This window comes from Aquila chrysaetos, chromosome 6, assembly GCF_900496995.4.
Source record: "Aquila chrysaetos chrysaetos chromosome 6, bAquChr1.4, whole genome shotgun sequence".
NCBI lineage: Eukaryota > Metazoa > Chordata > Aves > Accipitriformes > Accipitridae > Aquila > Aquila chrysaetos.
In genome coordinates this window covers 52,407,476-52,430,590 of record NC_044009.1, presented here as the reverse complement: position 1 = coordinate 52,430,590, position 23,115 = coordinate 52,407,476, and the positions used below count along the sequence as shown (strand labels likewise).

The window sequence follows — 23,115 nt, the reverse complement described above, 5'->3', positions numbered from 1 at the left end:
TATTTACAATCAATCAATCAGCTGAGACTTTAAATATGTATTTTGCTAACCTTGTAAATTCACTTTCCTCGATTTATATTTTAAAATGGAAACATGTAGATAGCGTAGCAGGTAGCAGTGCCCGAGTGGAAAAACAGACCAACAACGGGTTTAGAGAACGTGAGGTGAACTGTTAATTATGGCTTATGGGGGTTGTACATTGGTGTAGAGCTGGGCCGTGGGCAGGTAGAGCGTGCTGAACTAATTTAGAATTTGACAGAGCATAATGGTTTGCAACGCATTAGAACTTTTATGTACAATATTTTGTTATTGCCTTGCATTTGCGTAACTTGCATAAGGAAAAAGTGTTTCTAAGTAAATATTACTTTTAAAAGGTCTGCCTTTATTTTTCCATTAAAAATAAAAAAAACTGTAAATGTAAATTACTCTAATGGGTTTTTTTTTTTTGTATGTCTTAATTAGCTCTTGCAAAAAAGAAATGCATCTTAAAAGGAGACTGCTTTCAAAACAATCCTTCCAAAGCATACTTACTTCAGTTTTTTAAGGGAAATGAGTTCAGGTCTTTTTACAGGGTTGGGGTTTTTTGTTTCTTTTTTTTCCTTTTCTTTCCTCTTTCACAGCCTCATCGTTCTGCAGTGGCCTGGCGCTGGTGTGGTAGAACAGCGTTGCCCATGCAGCCCAGCCATGCTGTCACACAGCGACTCTGTCTCTCCTGCCTGGCCAGCACAATGAAGCTCTGAGCTCAAACGCTGGATTTCTGCCTTGAAATTGAAAGGATTTTTAGCAAGATCAGTTATTTCTAAGTGTTAAGGGCGTCTTATCACAGCATTTAAATTTGACTGTATTTCATTTGCTCTTTGTTTTTTGCTGGTTTAGTTCCAATCCCACCCCGCAGCTCACGTGGGGCTGTCTGCACCCGCTCTCACCCTACACTCCATTGCGTTTCTTTTGTTAAACCCTTCTACAAATTAAAACTGAATTTTGAAGTATGAAGTTGTTAAGTTTAGGACTTACTTAAATATTTGTACTGTCGTTTTTCAGGTATTTATGGCAAAATGCTAATCGCCGCTCGTTTTCACAAAGAGGGCTGGCATCTGCTGCAGCCGGAGGGCTGTATTCCTGGGCCAGGTACCTGCAGCACGCGCCCACCGCAGGACCAGGGATCTGGCCAGCCTGGCTGTGCCGTAGCTAGGAGTAAACGGACGTCGCAAATTACCTGCAGAATTATTTCAGCGTCGATACTGCACGGTAATGGCTGGTAGCAGAGGTCGGGTAGCGAAACCCACTGGAAAAGGCAGCCTCGGCCCAGGGTGCGATCGCTGCAGGGGGGTGTGAAAGGGCCTCGGCGGTTCCCTTCCATCCCTTCCCCAACTCCAACAGCCCCCACGAATCACACTTTGATGGGGGGGAAACAGGAAAAAAAAAAAGCACCAGGATGCAGTAACAGTCACTGAGTGACTGGAGCCACAAAAGCCAACAGTGAGTGGTTTTAAAGAAAAAAACAACCAACAAAAAATAACCAAAACCTAAACCGGCACCCAGGCTTTCTCTCTGCCCCTGCTGAAAGCTCCAGGTGTTCACCTGCAAAATACCACCATTTGTGGAAAAAACATCAAAGTGACAAACCTCCCGCTATGGATTACTGTGTAGTAGTGTAAATAGTTTATTTGATCTTATGCCAGGAACAGACCAGGAAAGTAACATGAACTGCTTTTATAAAACACTTCTAATATTGCTAAGAAGCAGGTCTATTACTAGAAAAATATTAAAGAGAACATGCCAGCATTATATTCTAGTTGTATGGAAATTTTTGTCTTCAATTAAAAAAATACGTTTGAGCTTAAGAATGTGAGAGCTAGTGCTTTTAACCATTTGCCTAACAATTTATTAAGTTAATTGTCAAATTTTCTTACGCAGATTAAAATACTCTTCTGTCACTGTCAGTGAAGAAAGAGGCAATTTGGCATGTTCTCTTTAGCTTGTCAAGTACACGTTGCTGTAAATGCAAGAAGGTGGCAGTTTTTAAAGTAAACTTCCTGTAAATAGGTAAGCAGAGGTCAATGTGGTAACTTTGAGCCCCAAACTGTCCATTTAGTTAAATATAAAAACAAAAACTATAAGTTAAAATAACATTCAGATTGTATAGCACAGGCTGATGCATTTTTTTTTTAAACAATATTTACAATATTACCCAGAGGCTAAAGTGGGAATAAAAGAGAAGTGTAAAAACCATAAAAAACTGCACCAATTTTGTAGCAAAATATCTGTACATTTAAAAACAGATTATCATATAACTACACATTATCCAAGAAAAAAAATGGGACCTTCACCAGTGGTTCACATAAGCACAACATAAAAGAAAAAGAAATTCAGTGGTTAAATACTATACAATAAATTTTACAATTAACATATTGATGCAATGAGACCAGGAAAGGTAAGCTGTAAGCAAAATGTATCTTGGAAAGTACAAACTTCTCTTCAGTCCAGTTCTTCACTTCTGAGAAGATCGCGTACCCTGCCGGCACGAATTCGGCTTCGTCTCGCTGCTCTGGGATACTGGTGCAAACTAGCGGCGGGGGGTGCGTAGTGTTGCTGACGTTAAGTCTCACGTTCCTTTTTAAGCTTTCAAAACGCAACGTATCACCTACAACCTACCGGGATTTTTAGGCTGGGCGTCCCTTCGCTGACCAAGCGATCCTTAGCGGGGAATTTGAACTGGATTGTCCAAGGAACTTGGGAGTCGGAGCGGGGTGTTAATCCTACAGAGCAGGGCACAGGATGATTCTCTGCGCGAGTAACTGAACTGCAACGGTCCTCAGAATCCTAATACTGATTATTGAGATGTTAATACCTTAGTGCTAATTAATAAATACACTGTTATTCCAAAGCTGCCTCTAGCTGAAGAACATAGTACATGCCTTAGCCACCCTCCTCGTTTTGTGCATTTGCAATGCGTTCCCCCCCCCCCCCCGCACCCTGCATTGCACACTACAAACATCACAACCTCAAGGTGAAGACTCGTGTTCCTTTGCTATACATCTTGTGATCACTGACGTACGTGGTACCGCATCCTAGCTACGGTGGTGTGGAGTCTGTGTGTGGTGGGAAAAGGTACGGGTCTCTTCTTGGAATTGCTTCCGTGTTACACAGAGCAAGCGCTTAAATGTCTTCCTTTTTTTAAAACGACAAAAAGCCAGTAAGTGCAGCTGAAGCCAAGGTTAAGCCCTCGGCGGACAGCACAGGAATGCATTTAAAAGCAGAGCACGTCCAAGTATTACCTGTTCACAACCAGCCGGGATGCAGGTCAGGTCCACAGGAGACCAGTCACTAAACTTTTATATAATCAAACCAAACTAAACACCCAAAAACAACACGTATTTTACATTTTGGTTAAAAATACTGAATAATGTATTGGTGTAAAAAGATACCCAATCAAATCAAGTCCTATTGCTTTGATTAATTTGAGCAGGTACTTCAATTTTAGGCACTTGTTAGCTACGGTTGAGTGGAGAGCCCATCGCTGACGTTCCTATGCATTTTCTAGGTCTTTGAGCCCTTTAGAAGGTAAATCTTACTGTTCCCAAGGCTGTAAATGAGTGGCAGAACACAGAGTTCACACGGACAAGGTATCATTCAAGCACCCCCTTTACTCGACACCTGCAGGTCTCCAGCTCACATGGTTATTTCAGCACCGTTTGCAGAGCGCAAGTTCTGATCATCAAAGCGCCGCCGGACGCTTCTCCTCACCGCGTCGGCCCGTCGGTACGGCTGGTTTCTAAGATCTGCGGAGAGGAAAGCGGCGTTCGTAAACACGCACGGCTCGCCCACGTGCACACGCACACACGCGCGCAGACACACGCACACACGCAGTCTAGACAAGGAAAAGTCCTGCTGGAAGCCAATCAAAGCAGCTTGTGTAGGAACAGGAGAAGGGACTTCACCCCAACGAGAGCAGAAGTGAGCAAATACCGACGTGCCCTTTTACTACGCACCCAAGCAGCAGGTAATACTGGTGAAATGCGCTGAAATGCTGGTGAAACTAAATGGAGTTATGCCGTCAAGTTAGCGTGAACGTCTCCTCGCCCACGGGCTGCTAGTGTTCATTAACGTCAGTAAGGAAGGCAACATCAACTGAAATCGGTTTGCTTGACGTATGCCTTGGTCCTTCACGCAGCCTCTCAATCGTTAGCGTGAGCTGAAGGAGTTTTCTAAAGCGGGATGAAGCTCACTGGAGATGTGCGACCCAGGGTACAATGGTGCAAGTGTTTAGCAACACAAGGATGGATCTATGCTCCCTATATATACCCATTTATCTAAAAGAGGGGGCCCTGAGGAAAAGCAGCTGGTACGCTGCCGCCGGCTTGCAAAGCTCCAGCTGCCCTCCTGCCCCACTGCCACCATCTCGCCCGGCTGCAGAGATGCTTCGTTAGCCAAAGGCAGCGGAGCCGCCAACCCCCTCCCTCCTCCTCCTCCTCCTCCTCCTCGCTGGCGGCAAAGCCCGGCCCGACCTGCCCTGCTGCTGCTGCTGGGGAGGCGAGAGCTCCGGAGGGAAGAGGAGGGAATACTGAGCATGCAATGGATCAAACAGCGGAGAAAGCTGGAGATGGACGTGTTGATGAAAGCCTGTTACATGTGCTGTTACACGGGCGGCTACGATATAACAAGCACACTTGGTACACCTGAAGACTAATTCGAGTTAAAATATTTCTCTCCTGGAAAAGAACTTTGCGTTGGACTGGGCAAACCCTCCCTCAAATTTCCTGGACGACTTATGTCTTGGTTTAAATACATCTCCCAAACGTCTCAGCTCTTGGTGTACCCCAGCAGAAGGTGCCTTTGTTCGAGGCTGCCCTCTCCCACCTCCGCACTTGGAGCTGCTGGCTGTCCGTCTCTCGTGCCCCGTTCAAGGCCGCAGCGGGAGCGAGATGGGTGCAGCAGAACGAATATCCAGGCAACTACGGGGCTGAAACAACCCGGGGACAAGACTGCCTATCTCGGGCTAAACTTGGAAAAGAAAGGGCCAAAACGGAGAGAGTGTGAAGACGGTCACCAGCCAAGGGCCTATTGATCCCCTGCACCGCAGAGGGTGAAAATAAACGGTCTCGGTCTCCACTGGCCTTTAGGCTCTCACCAGTATTACGCTTAGCCACATCTACCAACAGGCTGTCTGGCATACAGAGAGAGGAGGAAGCTAAGTAAAAAGTGATGCTTGCCAGCTCTGTGTATCCTCCACCACCGGTGTGCTAGAAGAAATCCTTACCCTCGAGTGAACATTTGGAAATTTAGTGATATTATTCTTCTTTAGGGCTAAACAGAAAAAAAAACAAAACAAAACAAAACACAAAATGATGGTTAAGTAAAAAATGGGATGGAAAATGAAGAGCAAGTCAACTCAGCGTTCAAAACTCCCAGGCACGTTAGCCAACAGAGCAAGAGGGGGTAAGGCCAAGGCTACGAGAGGGGGTTAGACACGGAGAGGAAAGGACAGGAGGGCCACCCTCGCCTCTCGCTAACCAAATTCCAAGCTGCTTTGAAGATTGGCTCCAGGAAGATAATACAGCAATTAACTTGAAAGAGCAAATAACCGTTGAGCTGATTATAGTTTGCAATTTTATTAGAAGCATTCATAAAAATACATATCGCAAAAGTGAAACACTGTTGTCTTCTTAAGCCGCTGAGTCCTTAATTCAAGACAACAGTGTTAACAGACATGCTGGGTTAAACACACCCTTCTTACACTTTACACCACACGATGTAAATTGCTCAGTTCCATGTCAAGCTTTTCATCGTCACAATTTCTGCGGTTCTGGCACATAGCTAAGTGTTTCCCCAGCTCTGCTCCTTCCCTCTCCCCCCGGTTCCTGCACCGCTGCCGCTACCGAGCCCAACCCCAGCACTGCACAAAGTCCAAGTGAATTGGAACTGGTTAGTGCTCAGCAAACATCCCTGACTTTATTTACATAAAGTTGGCATGGAACTGAAAAATGTTAAATATGGATGTGACTGAATGAGAAAAGATTTTACGCTGTTCATTTTATCCCGTATCTCACATGCAGACAAACATGCAGGTGCTGGTTAAGAAGTCTAAAACAAAACACTCCTCGCAGAGGACGTACGTTATTACAGACAACCCTTCCAAGCCAGAAAGCAAACCCCAAGAAAGTCCCGCTCAGTTCATGCAGCCCGTAATTTTGCTTTGGCATACAGCTGATGTATTACATGCATTTTACATAGAAAGACTGGCATACAGAGAAAGATCTGTAAGCCAGAAGAGATGACATAGAAAAGCCAAGTGAACTGTCACTTTATGACTGCATTTGATCTCCTAAGTCTTGTGAACTGTAGGAAACCTGCACCAAATCTACCGTGACTTCCACCACTTGCTGTTCTATGGCATTTGTCAGGAGGGTGAGAGATGCCTTTGAAACGCAAGGATGGCCAAAAGCATCGAGTGCAAAGTCGATGGGATGGAATAAAAAGTTACGGAAACACAAGAACATGCAACAGAGGTGACATAAATACAACTTCAGGTGGACGCTGGACATTACTATACACTCAACATTCACATGATCCTGGCTGAGATCCGTACAAATGGAGAAGTGTCAAAAATCTACAGCAACCTTTCTTTTTTCTAAGAGCATCAGATGTGAAAGAGGAATAGTTTAGTAATGGAATTCCTCAGTGAGAACAGGTTCGCAGAAAAACCGAGAGCCCCGCTTGGCGGTTCGAGCGGTAAAGGGCACAGTCTTCAGCACTGCATGGGAATAACAGCCAAACAGACAAACAGAGCCGTGAGAAGCGGATCTATTGCATTAGTCCAGTGTTAGTGCTCGGTTACGGACACCCAGGGACGGTTTTACATGTTCCAACCAGCTGTCTAATAGCACTGCACTTCAATAGGCTTTGGCAACAAGGCAATGGTAAGTCTTTGGGTAAGTATTTCTTATATTACATAATTTGCAATGTGTTTGAGAGACTATTGCTAAATGTACTCCAGAGAAGGGTGTGTTGTTAGACAGGGCTCTGCTCCGGAGCAGCAGAGCTTTCCTGGGCATCTGAGGCGGCACTATCCAATTTAAAATGACAATTCTGATCATTTCCGTACCATTGACAGAGTTCTCGTGGGCAGTATTCAAGTGACCTCAGTCCTACCTGACTTTCTGTGCCTAACCTTTATTATTACATGGCTTGAGGCCCTCAGAGACACACCCCCATAATGGGAAATACTAGGGCCAAGACCATAGAAAATGTTTAATTTGAGTCTGGCACACCCTCCACTTGACTGCCTTTTGCATGTGCATGGTCTTCTGCCGCTCAATCTGTTTCTCCCACAGAGCAGGAGAACCACTTTACCAATTAAACACGCTTCCAGGAGTCTGAAGGAGTTGTAGAAGCAGTAACAGATTAGATATTATAGCGATTCTGCCCTTTAAATAAAGAATATTGTCTTAGGAAGCTATTAATCAAGGTTAACAAGAGTTGTGAAAGCTTCAGGCATTTCAGCCCTGTCATCTAGTTGGGCAAAAACTCCCTGGCTTTCCTTAGTGAGTGGTAAAACAGCTCTCCTGCCCTCCTGCAGGAAAAACTCATGTGAAAAATATTCAGGAGCAGTAGCCAAGGAAATCCTGCCCAAAGACCTTTTTTTGAGCTTCTGTGCAATGGCAACAAATTACTGTAAAACTACTGAAGTGTTAAAATCGTGCTCCTTCCACACCACAGGTGAAGAACGTGCAGTAAAATCAAAGTTCTGCAATCAGAGCAGCTGTATAGATAAAAAATGATGTGACTCCTGAACAAAATGAGGTTTAGAAGGTGCCTCTTTTTATCAGCAAATACTTGCACCTAAGTCCTGACTGTTTGGCTACGACAGCGGGTTTTCAGCCTCTCCCTCCAGCCCTAGGTTGGGATCAGTGCAGACTTTGCCTACCAATCTGAGAAGCAGTAAAACCAGAAGCAGTTTAGGGTCATAAATCATTCAGGTTTGACTAAATGATTTGCTTTAACTGTGCAATAATGTGGTGCAATTACTGTTAGTACATTTTAATGAAAATGTAGGCTCTTAATAATGTTAAAATCCGTCATTCATTCCATTTATGGGGAAAAAAGGTTTCTGGGAAAGATCTGCATAGCATGCATATCCCCCCCAGAGCATCTGCTGAGAGCAGGCACTGAACTGGCTACTCTAAAGAGCAGAGAACGAATACATCTCCACATGCTGAAAGAGAAGAACTAAGAAACCGAGCGTGTGTCCGAGGTCTACGCACGCAGCATTGGCAGCGGACACGTAAAGGCAGGTTACTGGGCTTTGTTTGTTACATACCATTAGCAAAAGTTTCTATACTTGATTCACATCATATAAACAATGTCCTAAGCTGTGCTCAAGTAATACTTTTTTAAGTAGTACAGAAAATGCTTACAACAGCTACTAGGCAGATACACATTTTTATCCTTTGTGAAAGGGCCTCTGAGATTACAGAACAAAAGGTGTGTTTACCTGTTATAATATCTTCAATAGCACCATCCTTCCCTTCGTACACATGCCTGTTATCCTTGACTTGCCGCCGTCTGAGCTCTGCAATCAGCTCTTGCTGCTGTCTCTTTGTTTTATGTGAAGGAGACTGAAAGCAAAGAAGAGAGGATTTGTAAGGACTGACCTCCAGCTATCCTGTTTCTCTCTTCCCATACGTTAAACACCAGGTGATCCCCCTGGCAGCAACCAGCAAACAGTAACTGCCAGTTTTCTGCCCAGTTTTGCAAGACCAGGAAAACACACGTGTGCAGTTAGCTCACGTCCCACGGAGAGGATGGGCAGAGTCACACATTAACCTGGATGCCAAGCTGCTTTTCTTTCTTACGTTTGTCATCTACTTCCAAGCCTTCTCATCACTTGGAACTGGAGCTCCAAGCTCTTACCTCTGAAAAGCATCAGGGGAACAAGGAGAACAAGCTTTCCTTCCGAGGGAGAAAGCTTGGCTGGGATTAAAGATCCCAACAACAGCTGCGGGAAGCAGCACCAGCCGACAAAGTGGCTGGTTTAGAGCCATGGGAAACTTCCTCCAGCAAATCTAAAGTGTTACCTCAGGAATAAAAAGAAACCCACGTCAGGAAAATACCTATAAAACGGTAACGTGGGGCTCAGTCCTCCTGCCACGCTCTGACAGGGAAGGATCTGGGGAGGATCGTTCCTTGTCCCTGTTAGCGATGAGAAGCTCTGCACACTGAACACCGGCAGGGTTTTAACAGATACAGGGTCAGAGAAGAACAAAGTTTAGCTAATGGCAGTGTGGACAAGACTACTTTCTGTCTATTCAGTTTTTCTTAATTTTGCAGACTTCAGAAGTAGCAGAACCATACACCATAGCTCTTTCAGCTTATTTCAGCTCTCTCCACACAAGGAGGAAACTTCCAGAGACTCTACTTCTAGGCAACTAAAAGTTGGACAACTAAAGTTCTTGTACAGAGCTGAGGTTTCTGACCTATCAGGAAAAACACAAGAACATGATGGCTCCTGCCTGTAAGACATATCTGTGTCATACCTTTTGGTCCTGTTGCTCCATCAATGCTTCTTGCTCCATAAGTTTTTCCATTAAGGCCTGTTCCTGCTTTTTTCTCAACTCATTCTCTTCTTCTGCTTGCTATTTATCACAAAAAACACAGGTTATAGCTTCCAATTGCTATAGGGAACCTAAATGTTACAAATGAGTAACACCATCACTTGCTACCAGGGGGCTTTCCAAGGAAGCAAGATTAGGTGTAGCAATTCAGCTGCCTCTGAGCACAGTCTGAAAAAACTGGGCTGGGAGAGACATTCCTAGGTCGCGCAAACCATCCTCTCCCAGTTCCAAAAGACACCTATTCAGAGCTAAAGGTGTAAGCTGCACCTGCTCAGACATTCAATTTCTGAGGATTCCTCCGGCGTCTCAGACAGCTGTGCTGTCTTCCAGCCCTGAAAACAAGCCCAAAACAACTCTTTGTGCTGCCCGGGGCTGCTGTTGCCGTGCTGTCAGGGATGGCTCACATTGCATCAAAGCTAGAGGGAGCCCCAAGCTGTTTTGCTGGGAGCCCCGAGCCACACAGGTACCAAACTGGGTTGAGAAGGACAGAAGAGAAGAGAAGGATGCTCCTGTTTACCTTGTAGGCCTTCACAAACCGGACAAACACTGGGAAAAAGACCGAGGGGGGTGTCGTCTTGGGATTCTCCCCAAAGTACTTCACAGCATCATCAAAGGCATCCTACAAAAAACACAGGTTTGCTGCACTGCACATATTTCAAGACAAACTCACCATCCATTATTGCAGTATTCAGTGTAAAGGGTCTAGATTTCCCCCACATGTGAAACTCTTGGCTGAGACTGGCATGTCTACGCCTAGCACCTGAACTCAGGAAGAAATACACAACACTGCTGCCTCTTCTCCTCCCTGCTGTGTATATAAAGCACGTCCTTTGCGGTGACGTGCTACTACTCACTGTGTCACTCACACCCTCTCGCCAAACCCCGAGAATAAAGAAATACCTGGGCTATTTTGGCGTCATCCTGCAGTTTCTTTAGCTTCCCTTCGTTGTTCTGAATGAACTCCTTCAGCATCGTGTTGTGGTCATGCATGGTGTACTCGCGCTTTGTCAGATCCAGGCCCCTCTGCAGCTCCTTCACGTCCAAGAGGACGTTTTCAAGAGACACTAGGAAATAAAACAAAAATGCTGCATCGCTCCTGCTGTGCAAGTGCCTGAACCCACAGCTTGAACAACTCCCCACCGAGAAGAGCCCCCACAGCCCATGCACGGTGTGCCGTGAAGTGCCTCGCATGGCATGCATGCTACCACCGCTCACCAGGCACAGGAGGGTCACGGTACCTGCGGCAGCCTTCTCCACGTAATGAAGTTCGTTGTAAAAGAGGGATACGTGCTGGTATTTCTCCTTGACCACGTTAGAAATATAGTGCAGCAGGGTCTGCTTTCGGTCTGTTGACTTTGTTTCTAGGAGCTGGAGAGAAAAGGCAAAGAGACTGCTGGGTGGAGGTGCAAGCAGGCTCCAAACAAAGCGACTTGACCCATGCTTCTCCATCTGATAGGGACAGCTGTAAAAGCTGTAAAAGCCCATTTAATTGTTTAGCAGCTGGTTTTCAAGCTGTCGTCTGCAGAGTCTCTGAAGACAGGTGTCTTCTCCTAAGCAGCCCCCCAAAGCAACGATAAGCAAGGCAAACTCGCACGGCCTGGCAGGGAGCGCCTTCCCTGCTGCCACTCTCTGCCTTCACCCACTGAAAAGCACCGACCAAGTCCCCCAGCAGCCACTTGCCGTGTACATGAAATGCATTCCCACCTGGTCCCCACAAGGTTTACTTACCAGGTCTAAACTCTGTAGCTTAAATCCATACACAGCTCCTCGTTTACTGCTGTTCATGTAGTTTCCAAGAGCCAAGATTATCTGCCAGGATAAAACACAGCAGAGCATGAATTTTCAGGACAAATGCATGGCGCTTTAGAAACCTCTGGAAGGAGAGTTGGTACGTCAGCATCAAGGTATGGTTTCAGTATATGTAAGGGGACGCACCAGGGAGTGATGGAGCTATTGAATGTATCTAAGATCAGACCTACCTCCAGTATTTTCTTAAGCTTTTGGGATGACTTTATTGAGACAGATGCAGCTATTATTGCATGAAGTTGCTGCAGGTAAACACAGGAAGAGCTTTGGTTAATGCATGTCCAACCCAAGGGTAAAATTAAAATCTAAACACTCACATTCTGAAAAAACCCTGTTGGTTTTCATCCATACCGTGGGCCCTAGCACGAATGTCAATCCTGCCCTGACACATCAGGATTTCAAACATTTGCACCGCAGATTTACCACACTCAGATGTGGTTGGGTAAAAGTGTATTTACATTTCAATGCTTATGACTGAGAAAGATGCATCAGGCTGATGAGGACGCACTTCAAAGAGCCCACAGACCAGCACTGATAATAACCTTCCCTGATGATACAAACTACTAGATTTTCATTTAAACCAGTTTTAAACTTCTACAGGGTAAAGAAATAGGACAGTACAGAGTAGTCCAGGGTACAAACAGCACCTGGGATATCAGTCGTTGATATATGAAAACATAGCTTGAAAACCACTTTTTCATTTGCGTAATTGTTTCTTGTTCTGTCTCCGTGAGAACTGATGATCACTCCACAACACTTAAACCATCTCTCTGTCTTAGAAAAATTAAAATCTCTATAACCTTCACCGACTACCCCACACGTTCACCTGACTCCAGTGCTCCCCGTAAGCTGACCCACGCTGCAGATCGCAGCTCTTTAAGCGGAGGCTGAACCCCCAGGAAGCCCGGACCCCTGCACAGCCAACGCATCGCCCCCGTGTCCCTAGGGATTGCCCCTCACTCACTGGGGTCAGCATCTGGATGCTTTCTGCAAAGTTGCCTATAAATGCCATGATGGTCATCTTCTGCATCAGCCTTTCAATCTTGCTGAACTGCATCATGAACCGGTCTTCGTCGGACAGGTTCTCGATGGGTTTCCTCTCCCGCTCATAGAGCCGCAGAACTTTCACTTCGTTCTCGGTGGGCAGGAATCGCATGAGGCATTCAACAAAATCCACCGGCAATGTTTTCAGGTCAAACCTGCGTGATAGCAAACAAGAAGAAGTGGTGTTACGACAAGGCTCGACACAAAGCGATGGAAAAGTAAAAGTGAGAAGGCTGCCAAAGGCAGCTCTGCATCCTACACTGCTCAGCTACACGTGAGCCTGAGTCAGTAAAGCAATGAGAAACTACGAAGAAGCTGTGAAGTTACTCCTGCTCTTGTTGGGGTGGGGGGCACGGTCCTGCACACGAAGCTCTGTGCACATGAAGAAGGTTACTGTGCTGAGGTGAATGGTGCTGCTTGGGCACCCTGTTTCTGTTTCCAAAGACGTGGTCACCCCTTCATGGCCACACCTCATTATTATGAGAGAAGATCGGTGGGGAGGAGCAAACAGCAGTTTTATTTAATTGGGCCAGAGCCCCGTAAACCCCGACTGCTGAACGTGCCGGAATCTGCAGCAGGTTTGGGTCACCCTCCTCACCAGCCCAAAGGTAATGCTCGTGCATCCAAATTTTGAAGATACCCCTCTGAGGAGAGATGTTAGACGTTTGTCAAGGCCGCAAGTACTAAGTGCTTCTGGACGGACTCAGGATCAGCCCCAAGGAGCAGGTACACCTGCGCTCCGTCCCCGAGAGCCGCTGGAGTCGTCAGGTGAGGGTCCGTATCGGCGCAGGATGGGGCGCAGCTGAGCCCCTCGCTGCGCTCCTGCAGCAGGGGTCTGCCGCGCACCTCGGGTGCACCTGCATCACATTGAGGTTTGGCACTGCCTGGGGCCATGACATAAACCTAATTCTATGCAAAACCCTTCCAGTGCACTTGGACGAAACTCGTGCTTTATGGGGCAAACTAAAATAGTTGCCTCCTCCCGATGCTCTGGCTTTTGAGTGTGTGTTGTAACAGAAAGTACTGTGCAAACAGAATGAAAGATGCCATACTGTGGACATACATGAATTAGCTTCTTTAATAAAAGAAGTGTTAATCTGTTAAGTCTAAACAGTGATACAGTGACATAAAACTGCAAGTTTTTTTATTTTAGTTCAGGGAAATCTGATTTCTGGGAATTCAGAATGGTTCCATCCTTACTCCTGGATTTTTTCCAGATGCAAAAACATTGACATCAACTGCCAATTCAAAACTATTCCACTTACCAAAAATCACAGTAAATCTTAAACATGATTTCTTTGCTGACAAGTGTTTTACTTACACGTGAATAGCTTTGCATATTTCATCTGCTGTCTTTCCAGCTTTTCTTAAAGTAATGGCAAGATTTTTGGCCCTGTTGGCATCCAGTAACGTAACTTTGTTTGACCCTTTCTGAGTTATCTTTTGCTTGCTTGAAGTAAGATCAATGGCTGGGCCTTGGGCTTTTGTTTTGAATATTTCTTCAAATTCATCCACGTTTAAATCCTAAAAAGGAATGAAAATGATTTATCCCTCCCGCAGCGAACACTAAAACCCACGCTGCCTAATGCTGTGCCAGAACTGCAGTGAAAACCTTGCAGCGGCTGAGACTATAGCAGAGTACTTCGACCAGGGGCTGCAGGATGTAACGAACATGCACTCCTGAGTCAGCCATCAGGAAATCTGGCCTCCACCCCCAATAGCCCCATTCACGTTCCAAAGTTCACGAAAATATTCATGCTAGCGCTGAGGCTTTGTCCAGCCGCGTGCACCTTCAGGGCACGGGGAGCGTGCAAGACCTGCGTACTCAGCTCTGCTCCGCGCTGCGTTAGGCTTCCTTCCCTGGCGCGCAGCCGCCCACCCAAGCCTGAACTCCTACAGACCGGACCAGCAGCTTTAGGCTGGGAAAAATGCATCTTCCTCATGTTAGTTGAGCTGTTTTAAACAAATGCACACAACAGGTACGCACCCTTTATAATCGATACTACCAGCTACCATCCCTAATTCTCAACCAAGGCAGTCACGCTGACCTACTGGGTACCAGGGGCCACTGGATGAGCTGTTTGCCAAAATAATTGCTGCAATCTATCCCTGCAAAGACCGATATCCGCTTGTATTACGGACAGAAGTGGGAAGAAGGCGGCAGCCAGCGGCACTCATACCTCCAGGATCCTTTCGTCATCTATTTCGTTGAAGACCGTTCCATTGATCTGGTTGGGTTTGAGGGCGACCCAGTTGAACACCGGCATGCGGAACTTGGTCTTGATTGGCTTCTTGATTTTCACAGCTAAAGACACCAGAGGAGAGGAAATGACAAATTCCCCAACCGCTGAAAAACACCCCGTGTGCCCAGACTACAGCTTTCGAGTCGGCATTTCAGCACTGGAGGAAGAACTGGCCAGAGCTAAATTATCACACTGGAAAGCCTGGAAAGATCTTGCTGCCTCGACAGGCAAACAGCACCGAGAGGCTTTCATCCAGCCCCTCCACTGTTTCAGGTCCAGCCTCTGCAGAACTGGATTAAATGCCAGAGGCTGAGAAAACTTCACTAAAGGAAATGTGTTATTACTTTATTACTGCACGTTGTCTGGATTGATTTAAAAGCCCAAGCTATTTTTAAACGCTACAGAAAATGGAGAGAGTGGTCGAATTTAACCCTGTCCTGCTGGCTGCAGACCCCACCCCTGCGTGAGCCGATGCCCAGCCACGCACAGCTGATCTGTGATCCATATGACAAAACTCAATGCAGAATAGGTGACAAGAAGAAAAAAAAAACCCTTTCTCTAGGCATTGGTGTAGGGAATGGCCTCTCCCACTGCCTGCTGCAATGGGGCAGTGCTGCTCCTCACCAGGTTTGTCTTCTGAAGCAAAAGGGGGTGGGCTGCAGCACACATGAGCTTTAACATGGCTGAAATATCAGGTTTAATCTTCCTGCACTGTGCAGTAAACGATTTAGTAATTTACACACAGAAGCTATGAAAATGAAGACTGACTACTCTCATTAATCTGTGAGCAGAGTACAAAAAAGCAACGTTGGACCAAGGAAAACAACACTTTTCTATTGCTATTCCTAACGGGTCTGGAAAGTACACGAATAATTTCTGTAATTCAGTTCTCATTTCTCTGTATCTTGATGTAAACATGGAAGCTGTTAGTTGCTACAAAATCAAGATGTTCATTAAAGCGATCAATCAATGTTTTGCTCCTGAATTACTTAGACAATAAACTGTTTCTTTCCAAGCTGCAAACATGAAACAGAAACCCTGGTCCTTCCTCTCCAGTGCTGGAAAGAAGAGCCATTCGGCCCGCAGCGGCGGTCAGCGGCAGAGAGGCATGCAGGGGACAGCCCCCGCTCCCCCCACCGGGGACGGATCGCGTTTGGTTTAGTTCAGTCCAGTGTTTGCTCCTGACTCCTGCCTACCCCGCGTCGGTAGCAGAAGCAATCTTGCTAAATAATCGATGCTCTGTAGAGATGCTAGATTTTTTTCCCCTCGGTTTCAGAAGATGGCCGGGTTCTCAGGTTGCAAAGCACTTGAGCAAATAATTATTTTACTTTCCCATAACGATTCTGTATGTATGTTTTTGCCAGGACAAAGACATTCTATTTCAGGGGACGGTCCTGTTGTGTAGCGGAGCTGGGTCAATGCTGAAAACATTTCTCTCGCTTTGTCTTTCCAAATTTTAAAGCAAGAATCAAGTTGTGCGTCCATGTTCCTTTCAGGCTTGTGCTCATTTTGCAGGGACATCACAAAGAATAAATTACTGGCAAGAGTATTTGCTTGAAACAAAGAACTGTAAGTGAGTAACAGGGAACATACACAATATTCAGCTGTGTATTTTGAGAACTATATTTATCCAACTGGAAGACATGAACACACGTGATCAACTTCTGCTCATCTAAACTAAACAGAGTTTTACTCACTGCTTAATTAATGTGGTTACTTCAAAATAATTCCTAAAATAAAAAAAAGAAATAGCTTTTTCCATCCGAAACACCCATGAAAATAAACATTTTCCACTTGTGCATAGATTAGAATAGATTATTAACTGCTCCTGGGTTATTTCAGGACAGGCAAGGAAGCTAACTGCCTCGTGGGCCAGCTCCTGATTTAGCTAATCAGAATCTCTTAAAAATTTCCCTTCCTCCTCCATTACAGAGCCCTGGCAAGGTGACATTCCCGGGAGTCGTGCTGCTGCCGGCAGCGCAGTGGGGACGCAGTCACGGCTGGGGGGGACCAGACCCCGCAGAGGGGACTCGCAGCCGGTGACAGCTGCCGCAGCTCACCGCTTGGCCTCGTTGGGAAAAGCCTATCCTCGGCGCGACCGCTGCCGAGAGCGCGGCTCGAGGATGGCTCAAAAGAAACGGCATGTCTCAATTACTTGCTGAAGTGCTTTGCTGAATCAGGGCCCCCCAGGTGCCAAATCCTGATGGTTGGCAGCATCCCCAAAGCTACCGCGTGCTTCGGCTCCGGCTCTGGCCGGCAAGCCCCTGCACCAGCCTCCCCCCTCCCCACCGCCTCCCCATCGCCCATGCAAGTCCACAGGCACACACACGGGCACAGCACAGAGGGAAACGCGGAGAGGTAGGTAAATACTTAGCAGAACGCAACCTACAGAAGAGCTTGATTGGCCCATCTTACCAGGAAGCAGAAGGAACAGAGAAAAAAATGTTAGCAATGGTCAGAAAAGCAAAATTGGTTATTTCACCGACTCCCCTCTGACCCAGAAGGTTCCTGCCCCGAGAAAAGCTCCTTTCTGCGCAGCCATCGTATCAAGAAAAGGCACTTTCACTCTCCTTCCCTCTCCTAACTCACTGAAGAACAAAATATCCATCCCATCTGGCTTTGGGCATCTCACCTAAGCAACTAAGCAAGGAGCTCGGCTGCGGGGGCTTGTCCCTGCCGTCGGGGCAGCTCAGAGGAGCCACGCGTGGAAGCAGCGCTTGCTCCGCTCCTCCCGTCACCAATTAATACCACGGGGACATCGGGCTAAGGCACCGTGTCTGGGCACCTGGCAGCACAACCCCCTGATGCTCACGGCAGCTCCTGTGCCCCCGGCAGCCCCTCCGAGCACCACCACGGCCAAATCCAGCACCCCCGCCACTCTGCACCGCACGCCGCAGGACCGCTGCCTGCTCTGCCAAACCCATCGGGGAGGGATCAGCCCAGAACCTCAGCTGTGTCATGCCTTTTGTGCTTTTTTGGTTTTGTTGGTTTTCGGTTTTTGGTGGGGATTTTTTTTTTTTAGTACACCCTGGGACCCTCTAGTTCCATGATGCTTTTCCCTTTCGGAAGAAACTTTAAAGGCTGGAATACTTAATCAGTTTTCAAAAAAAAAGAAAAAAAACCCTATTAATCAGAGCTCCTCGGTCTCTCTTTCTGGATTCATACCATGCTCTTGAGATTTCCTGGGGGGGAGCGGCACGATACCAATTAGCATTTACTTGCTTGGCATATGTCAGAGAGTGCAGAAAAACATGATTAAAGACAGTCAGTAAATTTTTCTTCCTTCCAAAAAATTACAAAAAGTTTGCCATTTTTTTTTCACAGATATTTCTTCATCAAGTTCTCAGAAGAAATCAAAACCATGAAGCTTTGCGTTTCTTTCAAAACCATATTTTGTTTGCTTAAAGCCAAAAATGATCATGTTTGAAAAATATTTTTGGCAATAGCTTTAGTTTCACTGAAGAAGCCATCTCTTCCAGACCAGACTAAAAGCGTTTGGTTGATAAACGCTCTTTCCTTTTATAAACCCCTCTAAGTATAATACCAATAAGCGATAACGGGTGTTATTTAGGTGATTAAATAATGAAGTCCCACCTCGGCGGGACTAGCCAAGGTGCCCTGACCTTGCCTTCGCTTACTCTGCCAGCAATCTGCAGCGTGCCAAGACGATGCACGGGTGTTTTACCTGCAAGCCCTGAGTTGAACACCACGGTGGGAGAGGCTGTCCCGGGCAGGGGGGGTGCCGACGGCGGGGGCGGCGGAGGCAGTGGAGCCGCAGGAGCCGTCTCCAACGACGGACCTGGGAGAGGAGGCGGCGGCGGTGGTGGTGGAGGTGGTGGTGGCGGCGGTGGTGGAGGTGGCATCGGCACCGACACAGGACCATTTTGCACTACAAAATGAAGGAAAAACGAGGTATTACCGTGAACACCGATCAAAATGTCACAAGCACCCGCAGCAAAAGTCACAACATCCACCCTGTCCCCTACTATACATGTCCTCTCCACCACTATACTGGCCCAAGCATTTTTTGGACCATTCACCAAAGTACTTCAGTGTATTAACACGGGAGGAAACTACTCTAAGAAAGAAGCTAGTATTTTCTTCTATCAATTGAAGGGCTCACAAGTGGATCAGACAAACATGGGAGCCACCCATGAGTGAGACTGTAAACACAGCCAGGGGACCTCAGCATCCTCGGTTGCTGCAAGGTGCCATGACCTGCAGGCTCGTTACAATCAAAGGCGTTTTTGTCAGTGTAAGGCTGTCGTGACTGTCCCCGGCACAACAAACTCCAGCTCCCAGCCAGCCCACGTCTCGGGGACAAAACGCTTCCTACCTGCCTCAGATGCTGCTGCTAAGACAGGTAATGGTGGCGGCGGTGGTGGTAATGGTACTGAAGATGCAGCTCCAGCGACCGGTGCGACACATGTGCCAGCCGCAGCCTCTGACCCTGCCGGCACCATTCCAGAGGCCAGAGCAACAGGAAGGATAGAGATGTCACCATCACCTTTCTTCTGGATCTTAATGGTTCCCTGCTTCTCCAGTTCATGGATCTTTTTCTCCAGCGTTGACTGTCGCTGGATGGCTTCTTCTTTTTCTTTCACCATTTTTCTCAAGGTGTGGACCTGGGTATTTGCATCTTTGTAGATTTCCTGAGAGTGCCACAGAAACAAGGAATTTGCACTTGTACTCAGAAAACAGAATACCAACACCAGAAACAGAACAGCCTGACACGGGATGGTCACTGCGCCAGCCTCTGTCTAACAATGAGCTTTGATGCAAACCGTACATCTCCACTGGTGAGGAAGAATTCATTCTGTGTTTTTCCCCAGGTAGCAGCAAGGTAGTGAACAGTACTCAGTCCTGGGAGAAATCTCACCTGTGGGCACCAGCACCTGGGGGTGCAGAATTTCTCATCATCGCTTTTTTATGATGCCTCCCACTTCTTATGCTAGCCTTAAATATATAGTGTAGGTACGCTTCCTCGATTTTGACTTCAACAGAGAGTATCTGATGCCTTGCTGGTTACTGTGCCTATGAGCAGATGCTGACCCGTAAAGGGAAGCAGGAACAGAGCTCCCCATCTGGAGGGGAGATTGTACCTGCAAGTACCCAGGGCAGACACTCAGAAGAAACCCTAGAAGCAGCCGCACTTTGGGATGACATTTAGGCTGAAGTTAGTTAATATTATACTGATAATTTTTGTTACTAAGACTGCACACGAAGAAGTAACGGGTCTGGATTGTGCACAGAAAGCTGGCTGCAGTTGACAGCACACAGGGCACTTGCTCTGGTCCTGCTGCTCTGCAGCACACGTCTGAAGGACTCCAGATCCACCTCCAACACCCCCCCCGCAGCCAACCACACGTGCAAAAATCCAAACACAGATGCAACAGACCTGAGTGGTAAGATGTACCTGACTCATTCACCGATTTGCTGGCACGTTCAAAGAGTTTTATGTCCATCTTTGAGTGCACACACTAGTAATTCAACTTGAAATCTGTCCTAGGTTCAAAATTAGGACGCTAACAGAAGTCACTTGTCCTGTTAAAAGAGTCATTACCTCCCATACACCAAGCGCACAGGAGATCGCTCCCCTGAAGCGTGGCACCCAGCCAGAGCTTTCCCATCACACTTACCCGAATCACATCCAGTTCTTTGTTTCTTTGCATAAGTTGTTTTTCCAGTTCCACAATCTTCGCCATGGCTTCATTCTCCGTATCTTGGAGTTTTTCAGATAACTATCATTCAAAAGAGAAATAGATGATATAAGTGAGTAACAGTAGTTTTCTCAACCAAAATGTCAGAAACGCTTGTTGGAGCAGTGGTACGTGGTAAATTATTGATATTCCACTAAACCCTGAAGTCTTTCTTTGGAAAGAGAAAGGGTTCCCGCATGCAATTGGGGGGCACTAAGTGCTCTGCTGAAGGTTCCTCTGAAGATGAATATTATCCTTCAGCTACAACCAGCAGGTAACCTGGCTGGACTGTAGCTATGAACCAGTCCAGGTAAGAAATCCTACTCCCCAGTAAAGCACTTAAAATGCAATTATTTTCATACACACTAAGTCTAATCTGAAACCCCCAAATCCCACAGAATACCACAATGGCATTGTTGCAAAACCAATAGAGGCTGAAATGGTGGAACCTATAAATACCCCCTCTCATAACGAGGCTAATTTGATTATTAATGAATGGAGTTTATTTTCTTTTTTCCTCCATTGTCTTTTGATTTATTTTTATTTTTTGCCAGCCCCACAAACCTGAGGTTTGGAAGCCCCACAGTTCTCGTTGGCTTTTTCCATCACCACCAATCACGCCAACTCAGGCGAGGCTGCAGAGGTGGTGAGGTGGCACCGGTTGCTGTGTTTTTGAGATAAAACTTCTGCAATTCTATTATTAGTACTTCTGTCAACACATGACAGAAAATTATGTCCATACTCCTGGGATGAGTCTAGTTTATGCAACAAGAGATCAGAAGCAAGCCCTTAAAAATTTGCCATGAGAGTAAACCGTTAAGTTTCTAAACAGCTAAAAGGAGTAGATGTAGGAAGCAAACAGTGCCATTTCTACTGAATCACCTGTCTCTGGCAGAAGGGCACCTCAGAGGGGCAAATACTGCACAGCAAATTATTTTAAGAACATATTTATTCTAAGTGATGGCAATGTAGGAATGGTAAGAGAATGATGACCTTTTTATGATTTTTTTTTTTTAACTATGGAAAACCACTTTGATTTTAAAACGCTAAGCCATGTTTTCCAGACTAAAGTAATTGACACTGAGAAGGTATGGGACAGAAAAGCCGTGACCAAATACTGAATTGAGCAAACACTGAATAACTGCACAGTGCTATTTTTCAGTCCCTTCCCTCTTGAGCCCAGTAATGTGTTTTAAGACACAGATGGGATGGTTATCTGCTCTATTTACCGGTACTGCATTGCTGAGGAATTTGCAATTTCTATGTAAATTAGCTTTCCCAGCTCACGTGATATCTCTGTGCAGAGGCTTGGTGCGCCAAGTGACTCCACCTGGAACCGCAACCGAACTGAAGCCGAAGCCTCCAAAGCTGCAAACCTGCCGTGCCAGGGCCTCGGGGGGGTGCGACCCTTTGCTCAGCTAGCCCCCAGCATGGGGGGTCACCCCCTCCCAGCTCACCACAGCTTTCAGAGGATAAACTGGCGATTTTAAAATTTTAAAAAAATTTAATATTTATTAAATAAATAAATATTGAGGCGTGCGAGCACTGCAGCCGTGGCCATGTAAGCAGTTAGACGGGCAGGCACCGCACAGCACGGGCCAAACTATCCCTTGATGTACAAAGAAACAGCATGTCAAGCCCCACATTAACAAGCAATGCTACTCCTTTTTAAGAAGCTGGGGGTTGTGTCAGATAGCAGAGTAAATAAAAATGACAGAATGAGACATTTCCTCACCAGATCAATAAACAGCTTATGAACAAATTTTTGTAGCAAGTGGAGCACCCGTTAACTAAAACATGCAGAATATGAGGTTCAAGATATAGCATGAAAGCACCCAGGAAGTTTACCTGCCTGAGATCTCCCGAATTCCTTAAATTTGCCAAATATCTTGACTATTGCCCCAATACAGAAGCACAGTAGTCCCAAGGCTTTTTCTAAGTGACCCTCACCCCAAAGGCTGTAGCCCCGCTGCGCCTGTGCTTCCACCTCCCCAAATGGGCAGTAGCAAAGCCCATGCGCAGAGCGGGCTCTGAACTACTTCAGAGGCAAAGGTGACAAAGTGTGGTACTAACATGGGAAATGTTTTCTTCCAGTTCTTCGACCCTTTCCAGGGCTGCATTCTTGGTTTCGGCATCCTCCAGCAAAGCTCCCACATCAAAAACGTTATCCAGGTAAGCTTGAATTTGTACCTGCAGTTTGTCGCTCTCCGTGTGTTTCAGTTTCTGCAAATCCAAGAAGAAAAGGGTGTCACTCAGCACTGGCAGCCCTTTGTCGCAGGAGGGCTGCAGACAGCAAGCGGCGTGGGGAGAGCGGTGGGAGCTCAGGCCACTTCTGTCACCCAGGAAAACGCTTTACATTTTAACGTTAGCTGGGGTCATTAAGCGATAAGTAGTCATTTTTGAAGATGAAACAACCAAAGCTTCCAAACAAACCTAAACAGTGTCTTATCTTCTGTTACTACAGAGGATACGACTGCTCTCCTCCATGCTTGCTCCTTGAACATGGCAAGCTCTGAGTCCACTGCCCGGCCCTGGGATGGTGCAAGGCGGGCGGCTGGCCCACGGTGGCCACCAGCTCAGTGGCCAGCAGGCAGAGGTGAGGCCCGTGTTCGGGTTCGAAGCAGCCGCATGGCCCGGAGCAAATCCTCCGATCGCTCTCGCTGACCTTGCGTTGGGTTTGCTGAGTTCAAAATGAGCGTGCTTTATCTC

General features: G+C 46.5%; 1 protein-coding gene across 12 annotated transcripts in view; it reads right to left on the bottom strand.

Moving 5' to 3' along the window:
* Nucleotides 1-1,647: 1,647 nt before the first annotated feature.
* Nucleotides 1,648-23,115, bottom strand: part of FMNL2 (formin like 2) — a 153,643-nt gene continuing 132,175 nt past the window's right edge. For 2 of the 12 annotated variants that reach the window (XM_030016551.2, XM_030016557.2), the window contains 16 exons: nucleotides 22,480-22,629; nucleotides 20,347-20,448; nucleotides 19,044-19,359; nucleotides 18,393-18,596; nucleotides 17,097-17,117; nucleotides 14,645-14,769; nucleotides 13,786-13,988; nucleotides 12,385-12,619; nucleotides 11,594-11,662; nucleotides 11,343-11,423; nucleotides 10,853-10,982; nucleotides 10,515-10,678; nucleotides 10,132-10,233; nucleotides 9,537-9,635; nucleotides 8,495-8,618; nucleotides 1,648-3,782 (listed from right to left, as the gene is read on the bottom strand). In XM_030016551.2, the coding sequence (XP_029872411.1) occupies nucleotides 3,673-3,782; nucleotides 8,495-8,618; nucleotides 9,537-9,635; nucleotides 10,132-10,233; nucleotides 10,515-10,678; nucleotides 10,853-10,982; nucleotides 11,343-11,423; nucleotides 11,594-11,662; nucleotides 12,385-12,619; nucleotides 13,786-13,988; nucleotides 14,645-14,769; nucleotides 17,097-17,117; nucleotides 18,393-18,596; nucleotides 19,044-19,359; nucleotides 20,347-20,448; nucleotides 22,480-22,629 (2,235 nt within the window). In that variant the 3' untranslated portion in view covers nucleotides 1,648-3,672. The other 10 variants (XM_030016556.2, XM_030016560.2, XM_030016554.2 and 7 more) reach the window with 8 other exon arrangements.